Genomic DNA, 18,565 nt, shown 5'->3' with positions numbered 1-18,565 from the left:
ATCTACATAGACAACAAGGAGGGAGTGCTCTGGCGATTTTAGTGCTGGAGGGGGGCGCTCAGTAAAAAAATCCTCAAGTACAAAGGAAGCCAAAGCCAAAGAAAAAAGGTCAGATTAGTCCAAACTCTCATAACGAGACAATGAAGTAAAAAAGAAAACTTTTCTCTACACTTCCTCAAACTCTTACAAAAAAGGGGGTTAAATAATGTACTTTTTTCCCCTTTTCATTAATGCTGCTTTAAATTGTCAACGTTCTTCACAGGAACCAGCCTGTTTCTGGAACTGTCTGCTGACATCGTGTCAGGATGCCCACAAGAACTGTGTTAGAACACCGGGGGGGTCATCCTGTAAATGAGCTAGTGGTGACTTTGCATTATTATTGCAGCGCTCCAGAAGGATGCACATACGTTGGCCTTCTCAAGTAACAAGCGTTAATTGCTCCGTTAATCAGTCAATCGACCGTCGCTCCAAACCAACAAGCAACAACAAAGGAAAAGCAAATGCAAGGACAGATCGTAGAAAATATGAAAACAGTCACGTCGTCTTTGTCGATACTGTCAGCACAACAGAGAAGCGCATCGATGGCACAATCAGAAATGAACCACAAAAACGTTTGTGTGTGTGTGTGTGTGTGTGTGAAAGAAGAAAGGGAATCCCATTTCCTCAATTCCTTTGGACTGTGTGTTATGTCTAGGGACCGGAATTACAATAACACCTACATTCCTTCTTTGCATTTTTTTTTTTAATCAAATCAGGGAAATATAATGACATGAGAAAATACATTTCTACAAGGAGACAAAGTTAACAGCTGATAAAGGAAACATTGTCACTACTTTAGGGTGTAAGGCACAAATTTACATGTGGAAAAGTGAGCAGGTGATACAGATGTTTATACCGTTTACCTTTTCACCTGCTCATCTGTGGGACGCAGGAAAAGACGCCGCATCCAGACCATCTTCTTTTTGCCTGTGTGTTTGTGTGTGTGTGTGTGTGTGTTTGTGTGTGTTTGTGTGTGTGTTTGTGTGTGTGTCGCTGCAGATGTCCCTCTTATAGTTGCAACATGTAACAGCAAGTTTGACGGCACCAGTAAGCCAGCAGCAACCGATCAAGACAAATTTGACCGGCTGAACCACAGTGCTGATTGGTGGAGGACGCTGATACGAGGAGAAGATGCACGTTTTGAGGAGTCTTTTTTCTTCTTATGATTGGTCTAAAGTTCTAAACAATGAAAAGTCTGGTCCATGGAAGTAAACGTCCCTGCCTGGCACAGTTTAAATAAACATCTCCTCCTCTTCACTGAGGTAACGTATTTCTCAAGCTGCGGGTCCCTCCGAGCGCAAAGCAAGACCTGCTGGACCTTTAGTCATCAAGGAAGTTCGACAGGCTCCAGTTTAATGACTTTAAATATGTTTTCTTTTTCTCACACTTGATTAATTAATATTAAAAGATCTGTTCCTTGTCCTCTCTCGCTCGCTCCCCCCCCCTCTCTGTGAGCCTAAAAAGTATGTGTTTTTTTTTCCAAAAGCACTTCATAAAAATAAATACAACACGCTATTAGTATTAACAGTCATGTGTTATTCGGTAACCAGTACAGTAGACGCTTCTTCTGGCCAAGGATTTCAGTCGAGCACAGGAAAGACTTGATTGCTGTAACACTGAGAGGCGTTTCACAGGTTCTCACAGAGCTCAGGCGGCCGGCTGTCCATCCTTTCAGTCTCAGCTCGATCTCTGCGAGTTCTTATCAGTCAGATGTCCCAGTCCTCAAAGCACTGTACAACGATTACTCTTAGATCTGTCTTCTTCTGTGCTTTCACCAGCATGATTGCGTATGAAGTCAAGTCGCAGTGGCCAAAGACACCAGGAAACAAAAGAGCCACCGTGTTGGATGCTACAGGGCGCGGTCGGATGAAATATTCAGGACAGCGTCGTCTTCTTGTCTTTCAGCAGCACGCATTCCAACTTGTGTTCACAGAGAAACTGGGAGCCAGCCAGAGCGTTAGCTTGATGACAGCGACAAATGACAACGACCATTTGTATTATATTTACATATTTATATAAAAAGAAAGTGTTTCCTTAAAAAAAAAGTGTCGCGTTTTCCACTGTACTGTACACCAAAAACAAACAAACAAAAACACTAAAAGGAGATGCATGTTGTACAGTATTCCCTGTTTTTTTTTTTTTGTTTTTTTTTTTAAATCTCTTTCAGAAGAGAACTTTCACTAACTGTCCATTCACATTGGACTGTCTGGCTGACCAGCACTATGTGCAGGAGTCGCTGGATTTGACTTTTGTTGAGAGTGACACTGCTGAGGGTTTGGGGGGGACATCAGGCTTGAGATATTTGATGCTCGTTCGAGGCAGTGAACCGTAGGAGCTCATTCCGGGCTGCCGTGACAGAGATATGCCCTGTGCTGTCATTTGTATGGAGTCCACCCTCTGCGGTGCGGGAGGCGGTGTCTCCACGCGGCTGAAGCTGTGTTGTCTCGCCAAATGGGAGGAGTTAGATGAGTTGGTGTTGTGCTTCTTCAGGGCGGAGGATCCACAGGCGGCAGATCCTGATCCTTTCCGCAGCCCGTAGATCGATGAGTGGACCTCTAGCCGCTTGCCCATCTGTGGGACAGCCGGAGGGACAGTGAGGGAGGCCTCTCGTTGGGGTACACGTGGGGGCAACGCCCCATCTGGATCCACCATGTTGAGGTTGTGACAGGCTTTCTTGACGGTTTTGTACTCCAGGGTCGCCCCCTGGTCGTCCATGCCGCTGTGGCCCATACTGAGCTCGTTATGGTGCGGCTGCTCCACATATTCATGCTGGTAGGACTGCTGATGCTGCTGTAGATGAGGCTGGTGCTGATGCTGATGCTGATGCTGCGGCAGAGGCAGGACTACCACACTGGGTATGTGCCCCGGCGAGGCCCTCAGTGGCAGGTCTGTGGAGATAACAGGGGAGCCCAGTGGCGCCATATCCTTGGTGCAGGCGTTGATAAGGTTCTGGTTCCTCTCCCACTCTCGGCTGCCCCGGCTGGGCTTACGGCGTGGTTGCATGGGGGTGGATTCAGGTGTTGGCAGAGCAGCAAGGTCAAGGTGGTGCTGGTCCGCTCTTATCAGCATCTTTCCATTCGCCGTTAGCCTCCCATTGTGCATTAAAGGGGTGAGGATTGCCTCAGGGCGGCCATCTTTGGCTTGAGTCTCAAACAGGCCTGTCAGCTTGGTCACACTGTTCATCGATCCACGGCGGGAGTGGAGGTTGTGATTATCCTTTTCCTTGCGGCCCGTCAAGTCCACGTCTCGGCGCCGGTGGTCACAAACACAGTAAACGATGATGCCAGAGAAGATGGCGCCCATGGCAAAGGCTAGGATGACAGCGATGGCCAACATGGTCACGGGGACGAGCTGGTTGTGGCCCTTCTGGTAGCTCTCACGGATCACACCTGCAAAGAGACGCGGAGATGATATTCAGTCCGGCAGACGGAAAGGAAAGATGATTCCGCTGCTGGAAACTTTTCAAAGAGCTGGAGGGAAAGACACTTTCATTATTCACACCGGAAAACGTAAAACTGTTTTACATTTCAATAAGTTAAATATATTTTCTGGGTAAAACGATTAGCACCTGAAATAAGTCCTTGAAAAACATGCAAATGAAGATGGGATTATCCCAGAGCATTCCAAACAGACACACAGGGTAGCTTGAAGTAGCAACATTCAATATTTCCCAAAATCCAATCTTAGACTCAAAATGTGTTTTGGGGGGGTGATTATGATTCACATTTTAAATCCCAGATAAACCGCCTCTGCTAAAATGAAAAAAAAAAAGATACGAGTGCAGATAAATGGGCGTGAAATGCACAAAACCTTTCTTCTCAGATGCAAATGGGAGACATTTCATAAATCTTCATAAATGGATCCAATCTCATGCATCTCGTAGAATACATTAAAAGCCTTAAATCCAATGAGCGTGGGATCATCAGTGTCTGGAAAGTGGCACATTCACACCGTTTAAGACGCCGTGCGATACGGACGAATAAAGGGTAATTCCATAAAACCAGAGACGATGAATTCTAGTGGTGGGAGGGTTTGAGCAGCAAGTTGTTTGATAACAATCCACGCACTCTACTGGTGACCGTCTCCATCCTGTTGATGTATATACACACACACACATAAAGCAGCACTCAGCTCCTTAGGTTAAACACGCCAGTCCACAGTAGAGAGATTTATAGCAGGTTCACACATGACCTGTGGCCAACGCAGATCAGTTACCGCAGACAGAGGATTAGGCAGGTGGGCCTTCTCACGTAAAAAGCTCCCACAGTGCACCGGTGGTTCTGATAACACGAGCCAGTTACACGTGTGCACGGCACTCGTTCACTTCAGAGGGCATACACGTGAAATATTTTACAATTCATTGTGCATTCTGAAGGAATCCCGGGCAGATCGTAAAAACTTCAACCAAAAAAACCCCCGTAAAGTATAAAAAGCAATAGAAGCTGTCAGACACGCTGTAGGACATAAATAAGGAGAGACACCGCATGTGTTTGAACTTGTGTGAATGGAATTCAAGTTTGCATACATAACCAAATGTTTGCACGGATTCTATGTTCTAAATTCATTTTGATATGATTTCGTTTAACATCTTAAGCCAGGTTAAAATGGGTAAGAATGACCTAATTCATCCAATTTGAGGGTTTATATTCTTAAAAAAAAAATCCAGTTGTCCTATGATTCTACATTATTTATAATGCCTATTTATTTTATTTGAACTTTGAACTAAAACAAATTCTACATGTCTTCAGCTGGTCCGGCAACACAACTCATCCGTCCATCAAGCTTTGTGCAAATCCCTTATTATCATCTTGGGGTCATGACAACAGTAAAAGAAAAAACAGACTACACATTTTCAACAAATAGCTTCTTTTGTGGAGATTATCATAAAGATGCTTCAAATTGCTCTGCATTTTTCAAAAGCAGGAGCATAAAATGAACTGTTGGTTGCATCAATTCAGTAAAATCCTAAAAAGGCTTTGTAATCGTGTTAAGGCTTTTCATCTCAGCTGTGTCACTGCAGATGCACTCAGAGAATATCCCCCTTTCTGCTTCGCAGCAAGACATAACACAGACACCGAGGCAACAAGGTAATCTGCTCTTGTGGAACCAAAATCCAGGCTCTCTTAAACAAACATCTATAATCCTCACTCACTGCAGTCATACTTCATCAGCGACAGAGAATCAGTCTTCCCAGATTAAAAAAGGTGCACTTATTTCTGCTCAGATCATTCCTCATTTATTGTAAAAACAAAACTTCTCTTTAACGGCGCTCTGACGAGACATAGCTCAGCCACGCTTCACATAGAGTTAAACAAAAAGGTTTAAAAATGGCTTCTCTGGACAAAATCGTTTCTTATCGAGGACGTGCCCTGAGGTGCGGCTAGTGTGAGAGCGACGAGAGTTATCTGCAGAGAAGCATTAAGGTCTGACTTGCAGTCCTGTGAATTGTGTGACTAAACGGCCCTTCTGTCTGAAGAAACATCTGCTTCCCATCTCACTCTTTAACATCTGCGTATGAGAGACACTTTTCCACGGCGCTATCTTTCTTTCTGTTGACATTCTCCCACCTCACTGAGTTTTTATTTCTTCCCTGACTTTCTGCTTCTTATCTCCTTCACATGAAAACAAATCACTTCCCTGAATTTACAGTCCTTTCTGGGTGTTTTCCTTCGCACTGTTCAGCTCCATTATGGTAAGTGTCTAATTCATTGGAAACTTGGAAGACTATAATTAAAATCTTGCGGTGCTCAAGTGCCATTGTCCTTGGGGAGAAACGACAATGGCGACGGGTGTTGCTTGAGAGCTGCTGGGTTAAGCGCTGCAAACAAAAAGGAGAAACGGGAGGAAGGCAGCTTTACCTGAGGAGAGGAGCTGTGAAAATCACCGAACGCGTTTCAAAGGGAAAATAAAACACTTGAACAAATCTCTTGTCATTTGTTCCATAATCCTGGCTAAATGTGAACACACTGTCGATTAAACTTCTGGATTTGGATAAAATTAAATAAAGCAAATAAAGAGTGAGAGAATCAAATCCAAACGATTGTCCAATCCTGAACCGTGGATCTGGCCTCTGTCTGTTATTCCAGGCGTGGGATCTGATGTTAAAGCTCCATTTAACCTGTGGTGCATGCCTGCATCTTTTCATAAATCCTTTCATTCTTTCTCTCACTTCCCTTTCATTCATCAATCATGCTACACTCGCGCACACACACACTCCCCACTCAGTGAATGTCCTTAGCCCAGGGCCTTTGGTAAAATGCAAAAGGAAGAGCAAGAAAGAACGAGAGGCACCTGCAGACTTTCATCTTTCTTATGAGGGAACGGTTTCCCGTGCTAACATCAAAGACAGTAAAGGTAGAGGACTCTGGAGATGTCTCGATCAAACCGCAGGACTTGGGTCCTTTGAATCATGGTCCTCATTTATAAAGGCCTGTTTGCTATCTTTAAAAAAGAGTCGCAAACTGTTACAGAGCGGCCTTGAAAACAGTTGGAGGTCGCGGACGGTCTGATTTAGGCCTCACTTACACGAGAATAGATTAGCAAAGACAGAAAGGTTTTTCCTCTGCATTTAACAGAAAGGATCCTTGTGCGCACCGATTCATAAGAACTGCAGTATGCACCAGGCCAAGCCCTCCTGCCTTGGGCTCAGTGAAGGTTATCTTATTGCAATTTGCACCAAGATGAATAGTGGCGCTTTGGCTTATTGCTGACAGTCAACTGTGACAAGCCAAAGGCATTTTCCATTTTTAGCTGATTTCCCTCGTCACTTCAATGTGATAACGTTTGTGTATACTATCTTCTTTTAACTGGCTCAAATCTCAAATGAGGCATCTCAGAATCATGTCAATTAACAGAGCAACTTTAAGGGTAACATTTTTAAAAGGATTGCAATCTGGAACCTACTTTCAGAGGAAGCTTGTAAAGTTTTTTTCAACAAAAAAGTTGAATGTAAAGGGGTCATTTTGGTGGAGTTACGATGTGATTTATCATCTCCATGGTTACTGGTACAACGCTGGCTCTCCTCCAGAAATGGATCACGAGGCATCCTACAGTTTGACGCCTCTCTCCGTGGTTGAATTGATTTGAATTTGCGCTGGGTCTCAACATTCAGATATTAGACACATACCTCAGATATTTCTTACTGTCAAAACAGCCCGGGTCGGCAACACCAACTTGCAAATCAGACACACCCTAATCTGCTGTGGCTGGAACTTGAATACTCCCTTTGTGTGTCTGACACACTTAGACACTCAAACTCTCTTTTAATCTCTTCAGAAGCACAAACCGACTGGAGCCCAGAGAGCTTGTCTTTGTGCCGGTGCTGAGGCAAAACTTCAAAGGTAGTTAAGCATCACAGGGAGGTTATGGAGAGGGCTCTAACCTCTGGCTGAAGACACAAAGGCAGTGTCTGCAATATGATACCAATCTCAATGCACCCACTGAAGTGTCACCTGTTGACAGGCAGAACGGCGGACCTCGTCAGCTGAAGCTTTAGCGCAGTTGAAGTGGAGCAGCAGGACGTGCCTGCCGCAGTCGCTCTGCCTCCACAGAGAGACCTCTGATTGGCTATGCAAGACTTGCATTTTGTCATCATTTAATGAGAGCGTTGCTTGTTTAGCTGATGAAGGAAATGCATTAAATTCCGTTTAATCTCCTGTTAGGGCACAAACTTTGAGAAGCAATATAAGTTATCAGAAAAGCACAATTCAGCGTGCAGCGTACGGATGAGTCGGCTAAGATATTATAAAGCTTACACCTATCCATCGCTCTGCATACAAAAGCCCAAGCATTTAATGCTCACAAGAAATAAACCTGAATTAATTATCCTTACAATCACTTTTCACCATGTCTTAAATTCATGGTTCTAACACCTGTAGTATTACAGAGAATACTTTTACAACAGCAGCATGAATTTGTTGTGTTTACATGCAGTGCGTAAATTGTGAATCATCAATTACATGAAACATGTCTTGGAAAAACTGTACTCTTTGAAGTCCTGTGGGTTTTTCTTTTCTATAATGCTGACCTATTAATTAGTGGTCAATCATGATGAGCTATCTGTTGCTGAAAATATGCTGCAAGCTTCAGACCTGGATGGATGATGAAAGCGCCGTGAGCGTTACGATATGTGTTATAAATGCAGACAACATGCAAAATGCTTTAATACACAATGAGCTCATCGTAGCGCTGCAAGAAACAATGGATCAGCTCGTCGACTTGGTGAGCAGCTCAGTCACGGGCACTGTGAAGGCGGCCATTTAAATTCTGGGAATAATGGCAGTTAGACGAGCTTCGGCAGCACATAAGGATGAGTTGCTGTGATAAGAGATCCAGTCTCAAAAAGCACAAAGAAAATCTTTTGTCAGAACCAGTGGTGGTTTCTAAAAGATATAACCTAAACATTAAAATGGAACAGCAAGAGGAGAGTGTGTGTGCAGAAAACAGAAGAGAACAATAAGCTAATCACCAAAGAAAAGAATGGCTCAGGCCTTGACGTCAGTAAAAGAAGTGTGTGATGCGTGGAAATCATCCCGTCCACTGTTTGTGCCGTGACGCACAATGAGCAAAGGATTATTCATCTGCCTCACAAAGGCCAATCAGAATTATTCTAAATATGACATAATAAACCCAAATCCTTGGTTGTTTAAATTAATGGAAGTGTAACAATGGCAAGAATATGAGTGAGAGGTTGTAGTGATTGACTGTTGAATCAAATCACAACAACTTTATATATATATATATATATATACTGTATATATATATAAAGTCGTTGAACATCACTAACCAAATGCGTCTTGACACAGATTTTTGGGGTTACCCTCAATATATAGCTGCTCATTAGCCGTAGAAGAAATACAGCTGAAAAGTCATGTGTGGCCAATAAGTAGGAAGGGCGTTTAAAAAAAAAGGCCACTCAAAGCTCCCTGGTTTCAATTGGGATTAGTTCCTTTTGGATTTAGTTTGACCTTTATGTAGTTTTTTCTATAATCAGGCATAATTGTACATGAACTTTGCTCTATTGTACACATTGCAAGATGGAGTCACTGCTTTTGAATAGCTTGCAAGCATTTTTGCTGGTATTGACAGGCATCACCCGCCAGAAAGTGAGATGAAGATCAGGCTATCAAGACTTCTTTTATTTTTTTATGAAAAAAGAGGTGCTGCATTACTTTATGGGAGGGGTTATATCCTCCCACGATTCTAGCACCTTAGCACACAGATGTCAGCGCTGCCTGCTGCTGAGAATAACCCTTGTGGAGCAGCTGTCAGACAGTTGAAATCTTGACATGGGGGCAAATCATTACTCTCAATAAAGTGAAGCTCTATTGGTGAAGAAATGCCACAAAACTGACTTAATGCTGCTTTGGAAACAGACACTGACAGATTTAGTTAAGAAATCAAGAATCTGTTCATCCAGATGTAAGAGGGCATCATCATCATCATCATCATCATCATCATCATCCTATGAATTATAACAAGTGTGAGAAAACAAAATCATCTCTACAGACATCTCCACAACACTAATTAATCAATCACAAGGATGAAGAGTGTAACTGGATTACGCTCACGGGAAAACATTCCTCTAGTTGACAAAACTGTTTAAATCACACCGGGGGGTGTTCAGTCTAGAATCATTCGTTTTCCATATGTTAAGAAAACAAGCACATCCTGCTCTGTGCTCAAAGTACATTCACATTAAAAAATATTTAGAAGATGAATGATTATACTGTTTTCATTATTCTATTCTCTTCTATTCTAGTCATGGTTCATTGTTGATGTTTTTCCAATTATAGCTTTTTGTGTAATTATTGTAAGCATATTTACACATGTATACATTCATAAAGGATCAATATAATAAAATGTGGGTTTATATATATATATATATATATATATATATATTGTATACATTTCCTGATTCTACATTTTAGGAGTCACGTTGCATTAGTTGCACATTTGGTAGCTTATTCCTATTCAGCCCAGCCCTGATTCTGCTGAGTTAGTTGAGTTAGCTGGTTAGACATAAAATACAGGCAGCTGAGGTGAGAACTGTGAAGCAGCATGAAAACAAATGGCAGAGAGGGATAGAGAGAAACAGTCGTTCTCACTATATCTGATAAGCTCTCTTGTTCCCCATCATTTGTCTCATTCGATCGATGCCACTGTCCACTCTGTCTGCTGTTTTTTTCTTCTTTATAACCCTCGCTGCTACATTAATATCCTAGTCTGCTTATTAACATTTCATTATGTGTGTTCCATTTCTCTCCCACCTGCCTCATTCCCCTTTTTGCCCCTTTTTTGTCTCTCTCCATCCCTCTTTTCTTCCACCTCTCCCATATTCTTCTACCATGGACAGCTGCTGTAATGAACCCATAAATTGGAGCAACACAGTGATGGCTACAGGTCGCGTCGGGGGTGGGGGAATGTAAGGGGGGGGGGGGGGGCAGAGAGAGAACGGTAAAAGGAAAAAGGAGGATCGAGAAAGGGGGGGATTTATTCTAGCAGACAAGGGAAGAGATATGACTCCAGTTGGAGAAGAAACAGACTAGAAGGGGGAGAGACAGAAGGGGAGGAGGAGGCACAGACATGGGGGAGATATGGGGGAGGGGCATCAGGGGACAAGACTTCATAAATTGGTTCAGGAATTCATTTGCACTCGGTAAGGTATAGCCTTGGAACATGCCATCCCAGTCAGATGAGAGGTCCTGTGGAAGGGAGACTGATCACAATGGCAGCAGGTGTTGTGCAGGGGCCGGGTGAGTGACGGGAGGTGAGGTGGGCGGGAGGCGTGTGCGGTTGAGTGACAGGAGTGGGAGAAAACACAACAGACATACAGTTTCCAACAAACGTGCTCAAATGTACTGTGAAACACAAGCAGCCACCTGGAAATAGCGATGGCCCCACTGGAGCGCCGGATAATGATGCTGTTGGGTGCTCAGTATCACCAGCGAGTGTGAATGCTCCTCACTTTGCAGCATTTATAATTACTCTGGTAGGGTCTGGCTAATACACGCTGGCAGCAGTGTAATATTCATTAGCAGATAAGATTCCACAGTGTCTCAACTGCAAATGAAAAAAGTTCGGGGAGCAATTGCGACTTCTTTTAAATCGCAAACAACTTGCAAATGGCTTAAGATATGAACTAATGTGTTTTCACGCAAGCATAAACTTTCTATTTGAACTTAACTTGACAGATTGGTTGTTAGTTCGATCTTTATCGCTTATTTCTAGTCTCAAATAGACTCCGTGGATTTATTTCTGGGGCATTAAAATGCAGATAGAGTCACTCGTTTCTGACTCTCAAATCATTCCTCGTACGCTGATGCCTTTTCCACATTCACATTTGCAGTTTGCCAAGTTTTCACAGTACAGTTGACACCTGAAGCCAGGAATACCGAGGGCAGCAGGAAGGAAGAGGAGGCAGGATGGGTGGAGCGGAAAATGAAGCATGTTGACTGCGGCTCTCAGTTTGCCATGCTGAAAAGAATTAGGCTGCATGGAGGCAAAACTGTGATTAATACAATCGAAGGAGAGAAAAGGCAAATCCATAATAGCAACAAAAAAAAAAGAACAAGCCATGCAAAAATATCAAGAACTGCTCACAAGAGACCAACACAAGAAAATCAAACCATTTCATCAGCGCTGATTCATATAGAAAAAGAAAAGACTGTTGAGCTGAAACAAAACTGAGAAATACTCAAATAAACTACAAAGGTGTCGAATAAAATGATAATAACAACAATTATCATACAGAAAAAAGCAGCAGGAAGCGTTGTTGTTTTGAAATGTGGGACCCTGCTGCCGTTACCTGAGCAGAGAATAAATAATTACAAACAAGAGAGAGAAATTTTATGAATGCGAGACAGTGCTCAGCTTTCTTCAGGCTCCATTTTGGAAATGCAACATTCCTTACACGGCTGCTGTAATGAATCTCCTGCTCAGGTAAAGGCGATAAGGGGAACAACAGCATGTTGTGATGCTGGCTGCAGGCATGCTGTCTGAAGTCTCTGCCGCCATTGTACTCGGATCCTCCGTGCCGACTGGCGCCCTGCTGCTTCCAGCTGATATGCTGCATTCACTGTCCCTGTTTAGTTTACCCACAGAGACACTGGAGAAGTAACTGGGATGAGACCAAACCGCCACTCGATCAGCTAGAGGAGTAGGAACTGTTAAATATATCATGTAAGCAAGTGGCGAGTCTCAATGCAGAAACGGTGACGATGCTGCGACTCAAATGGAACGTTAATACTTCAGAGGTATAAACTGAGGCAGCTTCTTTATTTGATAGAGAATTCAGTGACATAAATCTTCTGTTGTTCTCCCTCTTTATATTACGCGCTGTATGCACGCTTGTATATCAAGGCCGACGCCTCTAGTAGCATGAACAATGCAATATAGAGGGGACATGTTGTTTATCGGGACGTGTAATAGGTCTATCTCTTTTATTAATGGACAAAACATGGATCAGCAGAACTGCAATGACCCTTCTTCTTCCCCAGCATGTGTCTGTTCCTCTTATTCCTTTCTCCTCGTCCATTTTCTCTGTGTCATTCATCTAGCGAGCCGTCCTTGAGGCGGGGACAGCGTTAGGAAGGTTGTTAACAGAGGAGAAAAGGACGTCCAGCGTCATGTCACTGCGTGGCAAAGCATATCAGAGCCCGGGACAATCACCTCCAAGAAATAAATACATCGCCATCTTCCTTTTTGGTGCGTAATGGTCTGGATATTACATCTCCCGCGGGACATTACGGCCCACAGATAGTAAATCCATCCAGCGGAGAGAGTCTGTGCCTCACAATTTGTACATGTGTACATGTGTCTGTGTGAGCACAGGATGTGTGTGCGCCTGCATGTGTGTTTACTGCGTAGGTGTGTAGCGTGTGTTTCTGGGGGGGGGGGGGGGGGGGGGGACGACACTTACGTGCACAGTTTGAAGTAATTTGTCCCCTAGAGAGAAAGTGATACGCAATCTCCACATCTCATCAGCTGGAAGCAGCAAGGCAGCAGTAAATCTCAATTACACAAACCCCTCCCTTCCCAAATCTACCCCCCCCCCCCCCCCCTCCTCCCTTGCCACAGGTGACAAAGGACCAAACTGACTGCTCACGGTTGTGTTCCAAGGCTTACCATTGGCTTCTGGCTGAGTCTGAGAGGGAACAGCCAGGTAGGGGTCCTCCCCTTCGTCTGAGCTCATAGGAGGCTCCTTCCGCTCCACCATGCGGCCCCGACCCAGGGGGCCCGCGGCGGCCTCGGGTTGGGCCGTGGTGGGGAATGAGAGGGTGTGGTGATGGTGACGGTGGCCTGCCAGACACAATACAGGTTAAACCAGCGCTTGTGAGAGAAAGGGAGATACACGCACACACAGACACACTCACTCCCCCTTTGAAGCTGACACATTTACACTTACACACAGGACAGCTGCTGTGCTGTTTGACCAGGGGCGCAATACTCATTAGTGTGTGTGTGTGTGTGTGTGTGTTTCTCGGGAAGACATGTCCTTTCTCTTTATTATCTGTCTCCCCTCCTGTTCTGAATGGCATGTCAAAGCTCAGTTGGGCCTGTCAGAGCAGCACAGAGCACAACCATACATCTTCTCCCTCACCGTAGGACGTCGACTTTGATACGAAGGACAAGCTTTCCATCGCTGCTATTGAGAAGCTGCCCACAACTTTTCTTCAAACTCAAAGCCTTTGGACTCTCCCTCGATACCTTGCTCAAGTCCAGCATTTCATGCAATGTTCTCTTCATATCGACAAGCGCCCTCACCGAGTGATTTAAAGTCCAAATGTTTGTTTTATAGGCCAGAGCAAATAACCACTTTACTTACACGGTCTTTTCAGGACAAATTTGTCTTTTTTTAATCTATAAAAATCAGATAAATATGTTTTTTATTGTCTTACAGCCACTAAACCCCATTGTTCTTTCCTCCACCCTCCTTTTTTCCTGATTATTTGTTTCAAACCAGGGATCGCTCAACGTTCATATCTGCATAACCAGTAGTCTTGATTTCATGAGACCCATATCAATCATCCGAACTACGCTGTCAAGAGTTAATGAATTTTCTCCCTCCCTCTAATTAAATTCCTTAAAGGCTAAATGAACTACTGGCCGACAGTTAAAGTGGGCTTTAAAAAAAAAGGAAAGTTGGACGTTACACTGATCCTGAGACTTTACGGAGAATAAAACCTGATTGTTGCTGCAGGAGTGTCCACCTTGCAGCGTAACGTAATCTGCCAAGTTCAATAAAGTGTACGATGGATCACATCGAGTCCCGCTCTGTCTCACCCTGGACAGGGTTTTTGTCTTGCATGTTTATTTTTGAAGCATGCTAATCCCATTGCCACATCCCACATGTCTATATTTAAGACGCCTGACACAGTACACACTATATGGCTCACACAAGCTGTATAGTATGTCTAATTCAACTTATCCAAGCCACGCGTTTAAGAAAGAAATCCACCGTGGATGAAGAAGGCAACACTTTTATCATCAGCATCTGAGGAGCTCAGCAGCATTTCCCATTTTGACAAGCTCTCTCCATGAGAGAGTTGTCTGCAGTGTGTGTGTGCGTGTGTGTCTTTTCAATATGTGTTTATGCTTATGTTTGAAGAGGGAGGGAGGCATTCCAAGGGATGGTGCTGCTGGTAGATGCCACACAACAGACACCGGCACCACCCCGAGCCTCCTCCTCCTCCTCCTCCTCCTCCTCCTCGTGGCGTGGCGTGGCAATCATTAAAATGATTTATTTAACTATTGGCCCAAGGCTGAGAGATTAGTGTGACAGGCCTATTTTATAATTCATTCCCCCACCGCCAGGGGAAGTGCAATTCAGGCAGATGACACACATAGAGAGAGAGAGAGAGAGCTCGAAACATCAGCGCTACTCCATGGATCGGGGGGGAAGAAGCCCTAAACTGCCGATGGATGCACTTCCCGCTTCAGATTAAAAGATAGGAGCGAATGTGTAGGCTGGAGTACGGGAGAGGGGGCACCTATTCATCTTCACATCCATATCCACCACTGAGAGAGAGGTAGTTTGGTCAGGTGTACTATATTTCAAAATATCTATTCTTGTCAACATGTATAGATCAGACTGTTTTGATCTGGCAGCTGTGAGGTACGGATGTGAGAGAGAGGTATTCAGAGAAAACCAACCAATGTGTCCTCTGATGATGAAAATGAGACGTGGATAGCAGGAAGATCTATTTATGCCATCTTATTTGACCTAAAAAGACTTTTAATGAGGAATAACGACTTCAAATTTTGATTGTGTGGTGTAAGGAGCAGAAATAAGCCACTACTTCAAAAATATGCATGTGCATTAACCTGCGTGGTTGTGTTAGCCTGTATAGCCCTCTGTCTCTCTCCCTCTCTCAGCATGCCCTGTTTAATGTGCATGCTGTAGCATTTTGTCACCATCAAGGCCTGATACCGCTAACATCCTGATCCATCCATTTAGCGAGGCAAAGGCCATGGCTAATCGATGATTTTTACACAGGAAGGAGGGAGAACAACTAACAGAATCAGAATCATCATTAAAGATGTTTGATTCTCCATTTGTAATTTCTAATTCTACGACCTTCATTCTAAATATCAAGGGGACTGAACAAAGGGTGAAACCGGACGACGATGCTGTCATTTTCTTTCATTACCTTCGTAACTGGAAGGATTGTCTATGAAAAAAAGGAGGAATGAAACAAATCCAGTTAAAACCTTGAGTCATTAATTGTCCGTATTTAAGTATGTAGGAGGAGTTTTCATTTCCTTGAGAGGTAATGATTGATTGACTGGATGAAGAGGCGTGGCTGAATCTAAAGAGTCGGGCAGATGAAATGCATGGCCTGTCTTTCCGCTGATTGCTTCTACAGTATACGAGGGGTACTTACCATTCAGCGCCACAAAGGTGTCTGGAAGAAGAACAGATAGAGACAGAAATACACGTTACTACTTGCAGTAAAGGGAGCTTTTGCTTCGACATGATCCAAAGCGATGATTGTTAAAGCAAGTTGAAATTGACTGGCTGTTCCATATTCTGACAGCTTCTAATCAGAAATGATTCGGCGCTTCTACAGCTGATGATGGCTCAACGCTTTGGCTTCACTTCACCGAACGTACTGATGAAGCTTGGCTAATATGCCACCTTTGTTTTAAGTAAACAGCTGAAATTGAGATGAAAGGTTCTAACAAGAGTGGCATGGTGTCAACTGGCTTTGCTGTGTCTCTCATAAACCAAGTGGCTCCATAAAATGTCTATTTTCTGGGCGTGAAATGATCAAATATCCATTCATAGCTGAGCCATTTGTGCCTGTGTGGTTAAGTAAAAGATGGGAGCATTCAGGACCGTCGAGGCTAAGGGGATGGAGAGGTCTTTCTTGTTTCAAGTTTCTAAAGGAGCCCTGTGTGTGCTCACGAGAAAGACATTCCTTCGCTGTGTGTTGGTGAATGTTTTCGCTGTGTTTTCATAATGAATTGCAAGAAGGAGCCCAGTCTCTGCCCGAGTGGTCACAACACTGAATTGACCGGGAGATCGGAGAAACAGCAGGGGAAAGGACATGAGGGGATGAGAGCCGAAAAGGACAGATGGATGGAAGAGGCTGAAAGAGAGGACTGTGAGGGCAGAACAGACAGGGAGAGAAAGAAGGAAGCGGAGGGCTGGGAGAAGAGCAAGACTGAGTTAACAGAGAAGAGAGGAATAGCAGGGCGTATAAAACAGGGAAGGAAAGACAAGAGTGAAGACGGCCTGCTTACTTTGGCAGTCTCCCAGGCCATCTGTGTTACCATGCTCCACGTCCTGCTCAAAGGCTGATCTGCAGGGAACAAAGACACCACGGTCAGCAGGGGAAAACAGGCCAGGCCACGCAGGCTCCCCACATCTAATATAGCAACAACGCCAGAGTAAAGCTCCGACAAAAACAACCCGAAGCCTGCGCTGTGCACAGTGTAGGCTGCAGAAAGCCCTGCACTGGAACAAAATCAAAGAAGACCCAACTGGTGCCCTGGAGGCCCAAAATAGGTGCTTATGAGAAAAGTTGGAAGGGCAGTAAATCCATAGCTGGCACAGGAGTCATTGCCAGTAGTGTTGACACAAATAGTCAAATCTCGTTGTTACGTTGTAGAGCTTTGCAGGAATTAACACATTTATTCACTTTCAGAATAAGAGTTAGATGAGAAAAATCCCTCTCACAGCAACAAGTTGAGCCATGCCGACATGGCTAAAGCTAGCATGTTAAACTTTAATATAAAAAAGTATTAAAAAACAACAACAGCATGTCAGCAGCCAATAAGACAATGAGACAAGAGGGCTCTGGTTCTGGCCAGGAAATACAGAGGACCAAAGCAAAAGATATGCAACCTATTCATGTGTGAGAGCTGGATGTGCAGATTTTAAGCAGTCATTGCTCAAGACTACACTGAGCTGCTGGCTTCAGACATGAGGATGCTGTTCTCATCTAACTCTTGGCAAGAAAATAAAAGAGCATTTTTTTCTAACAAAAAAAAATATAGTGGCGTGTTCCTTTTGAAAATATGGAAGAATCAACAAAAAAACTATTTGTTGGGCCCCCCCACTCACCCCCAATTTTTGACATGGTTTCTGTTCTGAGATATGGTCTGAAGCCATCACTCCTATCACATGGGCCGAGGCCAGGGTAGTGAGGGGTAACCATCCTTGAGGGCCATCATATGACCCACACAGAGAAAGAGGCACGAGGGGGAGTTTCCGAGATGTCATTTTCTGATTCAACTTGCACTGCGACCTGTTTTCTTCCTAAAAGACCACCAAGCAGGCAGTAAGAAGATCTGTGTAACAGAGCGGACCAACTGACAACTCTGTGATTTGCATCACAGAGTTCATCACCTTGCCCCTTTTCTCTGGCAGGACCAAAACACACTGCAACTTTGCAGTCTGGGTTTCCATTGTTTATAATATCACAATATCCTTGTGGTGAAACTCTGTTGAGATGAAAATTACACGGTTTGAACCCCTTTGGTCTTGAGATGAATGAACAATAAATAGCCGCACTACAGATGCAGCATCTGGCGTGCGCGAATGAACCACATGATGGGTTCAGGTCCCGCAGCAGCTGCCTTACAGCAACAGAAGCGCGGCGCATTTGAATGCGATACAGCAGACAGTTCAACGCTGGGGTAAGATCTCGATGCATAATGAGATCTCGATGCAGAATAATGCATGTTTAAATCAGAGTCAAACTTCACGGTGCATTCCTGGGGAGCGCTAAGGGCCACATTTCTTATCATGGGATTATCATGTGACATGCACGGCTGCAAAAGGGGAACAAGGTTGTTGAACGCAGGACAGGCACCATGGCATTTATTATTCACATCACATTATGAGTGAATCATCAGCTTATATTGTGCAAGTGGCTCATTTATTCTAATTCATGGCATCGCTTTAGACACCAGTATTAAACTCAGCCTTTATTATTCGGGATTTCTTTCATCAGTGTGGAGACTCCGCACCAGATCCAGAGAGGAGTCAGGGCGATTGGCTGTGACAGTGCTTAAATAA

The 18,565-nt window shown here is 44.1% G+C and overlaps 1 protein-coding gene across 1 annotated transcript in view; it reads right to left on the bottom strand.

Annotated features, from left to right (window-relative positions):
• Positions 1–2,175: 2,175 nt before the first annotated feature.
• sema6a (sema domain, transmembrane domain (TM), and cytoplasmic domain, (semaphorin) 6A) overlaps positions 2,176–18,565 on the bottom strand; it is a 46,536-nt gene continuing 30,146 nt past the window's right edge. Inside the window, exons 15-18 of the mRNA XM_068760624.1 lie at positions 16,786–16,844; positions 15,924–15,944; positions 13,165–13,338; positions 2,176–3,428 (exon numbers count right to left, since the gene is read on the bottom strand). Of these exons, the coding sequence (XP_068616725.1) occupies positions 2,260–3,428; positions 13,165–13,338; positions 15,924–15,944; positions 16,786–16,844 (1,423 nt within the window). The 3' untranslated portion in view covers positions 2,176–2,259. The remainder of the gene's footprint in view (positions 3,429–13,164; positions 13,339–15,923; positions 15,945–16,785; positions 16,845–18,565) is intronic.

The sequence above is a fragment of the Brachionichthys hirsutus genome, chromosome 4 (assembly GCF_040956055.1).
Source record: "Brachionichthys hirsutus isolate HB-005 chromosome 4, CSIRO-AGI_Bhir_v1, whole genome shotgun sequence".
Lineage (NCBI taxonomy): Eukaryota > Metazoa > Chordata > Actinopteri > Lophiiformes > Brachionichthyidae > Brachionichthys > Brachionichthys hirsutus.
Note: the sequence above shows the minus strand (reverse complement) of the source record. Positions and strands in the feature narration are given on the sequence as shown.